The following is a 3,296-nucleotide window of genomic DNA, read 5'->3' as shown; positions in this document are numbered from 1 at the left end:
TTGGAGCCTTCAAAGATACAGTATATCCTTAAGAAGGATATGTATGGAGGAGGAGTCCCTGCCCGGATACAAATATGTGCGTGAAAAAACACGGTAGAGCATCATCTGTCGACCTCATCCTGTGCTGCCCGTACGCATTGAGGGCGATGTACGACCACGTCTGGGATATGGCGACCAACTATGCTTGTTCTCCCAGTGCTTGCGCATGGTGTTCATGTTCCATGCCACATACTGGCACTGGGGATCCCGCTGGCACCTGTAGCCATCATGAATGGGTAGTTCCGGGATTGGTTCATTCAGTATTGTGGGCAGTGTTAACTGTGTAGTATCTCGAGCCACATTGTCCCACTGTTCAATGTTCTCCTTTATCTGCTGAACCACCGCATGCTTTAGCTGATGGGCCTTGCCTTTCAGATGCCGTTCAATCTCTGTTGGCCACACAGCGTGCTTGCACCGGCGGCATATGATAATGAGGTATGATTCACAGTGGATAAATAATTGATGTTCCATGTCGATGCTGGGTCTGTCTTGTGCATTGAATATATATATATTTCCTTCATTCAGTGTCTTTGTGTGAAACTTGACAGATCTGATCTGGTGTGAATGTTTGTTTTTCTGTGTTTAAAATCACTCCAGAATGAAGCCTTTCAGTTTTCTTATATGTTTTGCTATTTTTATTTACTTTGTTGATCCTGCACCGCTTTGCACCGCTCCGTTGCCTGGGTGAAAATATATATATATAGTTGGGTCTGGTTGGGTTGGTGGCTTACCCCATCAAACATCGCACCTCAACTCATTGACTTTGACACCACAATGTAACCCCTTCCCGACGGAATTATCGCTTTTCATTTGGATATGTTGTATTTCATATCCACTACGGCCTACATGCAAAGTTTGAAGTAATGGGGTGGCTGGCTGCCGCGGAAGGGAAGGGAAGAGGGAGCTCGACTGTGACCGGGCCCCACTGCGGGCACGCGGAGGCGGGAGCGGGAGCACGCACGGGCGGCCAATCAGGGACGGAGAAAATCGGACGGGGGCGCGTCGGACCACGCACTATGTATAACTTGGATAGTTTAACCCTAACCCTATAACCTTCAACGGGCATGTCCAGCGGGTTTGACTTTTAAATGGTGTCATCCCACTGGTTTGGGTCCAACGGGTTAACGGGTTCGTTCAGCGGGTTCGACTTCCAATGGTTTCAACGTCTCAACTTCCAATGGGTTGCCAATTGTAAAGAGCCTCACTTTGCAAATTCAAAAGAATGTATATTTGCTCCCAAATCAGGAAAGCCATCAGTACAGACAAATAACTCAGTCTCTACTGATGTAAATGATAGCAATAAATAAAAAAGAAGGAATTCTCAACTCTCTGAATCTGCTATCTCTGAATCTTCTGCGAGGCAAAAAATTAGATCACAGAAGTCACCAAGAACCTCTGTTCAAACAAAATAAGGGATACACATATGCAGAATATGATAGCAGTTGAAGTTGTGAATAATAGATTCAGTTTGTTATCTGACTCTGAATAAAGAGAAATACTTGTTAATATTTGTGTAATGTTAGAAAAACAACAAAAAAATGTTAAAAGCTCGACAAAAATCACATTTCTCGTCCGTAGGTTGGTGCAAAATTAGCGTGGTTTCAATTAGTGTATGGAATTCTGCACCGGCGCCCTGGGCATAACCAATAGAATCCTATATGATTTTATATGAATAATAATTGGTCATTTAGATCCACTGATTGAAGATCTCATGTAGATCTTAAGAATGTGTATGGAATTCAACATGTTTGAAGCCCTGCCTGTCTGCCTGCCTGCCTGATTCTCATATATTCTCCCACCTATCCCCCTACCCGCGAATATGGAACCCCCCAAACCTGCGAATGTGGAATCCACTGAGAAACCTACCAAATCCAATGGTGAGTTCCTTATATTAATCAATTCAAATGACCTAGCTAACTAATTCATTCTCTAGTTCATACAAAAACATCAAGAAAATGAAAACAGTCTGTTGAGGAGGTTATTGCAGAACTTCCACCTCTAGAATCAGTGAAATTCCACTCAATATTGCCTATCTCATGAGATTCAATTTTCAATATTTCTGCAAATATCAATATTAGCAGTTCATACATTCTGTTTATCCTATTCTTCTCTGAGAAATGCTTTTAAAATATCAGTAATTCTACTAATCTCTATGCAAAATTAAAGAGAGATACTAGAGATACTGATGATGAAGCTTCAGAGCTTTCAGAAATGAAAAAGAATGAGAAAGCTCAAGATATAGATATAGAGATTTCTGAAATATCTATATTCTCAAAGCTTTCTATTCAGCAATGTTCATGGAAAAATATCAATTCAGCAGAGATAAAGGTCTTTATAAGCATTCTTCTTTATATGAAAGTTCATAAATTCCATTGAATTGATCTATACTGGCAGAATGAGCTGAAACAAGACTCTATTCATTCCATTCAATTCTATATGACCCATATGCGTTTTGAACAGATTAAATGATATATCCATATATCTAACCTTCATGAGGCCCGCCGCCCGGAGGTCAAAAATAAGAATTGATGGTATAAGATAGAGTCATTAGCTACTAAGTTTCATATGGCATGCTGAAAATACTATACCCCTGACTCTAAGATTTCCATTGATGAGATCATGGTTAAATATTTTGGATGGAGTCAACATTACATACAAGATGTCTAATAAACCAATTCCTTGAAGATATAAGATATTTGGCCTAGCAGAACATGACTATTTATGATCTTTTTCCTGATCTAGCTGCTGGCAGGGTATAATGTCTATGTTTCAATTCTCTATGTTAACAAAAACCAGATCTATGGTGGTGAATCTGGTGAAGCGGCTTTCTATGGTATCCACACCGAATACACCGAATACCATGCCGAATGCCACCCCTAATATCGACTCTAATATCACCCATAATATTGGCCCTAATATCAACCCGAATATCACCCCCCCGAATGCTACACCGAATGCCACATCTAATGAAATCTCTATCTCACAGCTGGTCACATCCTATTCAATTGAAATGGATAACTACTTTACATCAGTTCCTTTATTCAAAGAATTACGTCAACAGGGGTATGGAGCATGTGGAACCACTCATTCAAACCAGGTTCCAGCAGTACTAGATGAGCTTTGAGAGCATTCAAATTCCATACTCTGAAATACTCTGCATGTCATTGAAAAAGAGAATGTTCTCTGTCTTGCCTGGCAAGATAATAATATGTTAGTGGCACTAACTACGATTCATTCATTGGACGCAGTTATTGTGG

The 3,296-nt window shown here is 40.6% G+C and overlaps 2 protein-coding genes across 2 annotated transcripts; both read left to right on the top strand.

The window, feature by feature from the left end:
• Positions 1-902: 902 nt before the first annotated feature.
• On the top strand, positions 903-1,091 carry HCAG_09115 (predicted protein; the record flags this gene model as incomplete). The annotated part of the gene is made up of 1 exon (XM_001535894.1): positions 903-1,091. The coding sequence occupies one exon, from the start codon at positions 903-905 to the stop codon at positions 1,089-1,091; it is 189 nt and encodes a 62-aa protein (XP_001535944.1).
• A 1,808-nt stretch (positions 1,092-2,899) lies between these two features.
• On the top strand, positions 2,900-3,163 carry HCAG_09114 (predicted protein; the record flags this gene model as incomplete). Its single annotated transcript, XM_001535893.1, has 1 exon — positions 2,900-3,163. The coding sequence occupies one exon, from the start codon at positions 2,900-2,902 to the stop codon at positions 3,161-3,163; it is 264 nt and encodes an 87-aa protein (XP_001535943.1).
• Positions 3,164-3,296: the final 133 nt, after the last annotated feature.

Source organism: Histoplasma capsulatum, genomic scaffold, assembly GCF_000149585.1.
Source record: "Histoplasma capsulatum NAm1 scaffold_22 genomic scaffold, whole genome shotgun sequence".
Classification (NCBI taxonomy): Eukaryota; Fungi; Ascomycota; class Eurotiomycetes; order Onygenales; family Ajellomycetaceae; genus Histoplasma; species Histoplasma mississippiense.
This window is presented reverse-complemented; position numbering and strand designations above follow the sequence as displayed.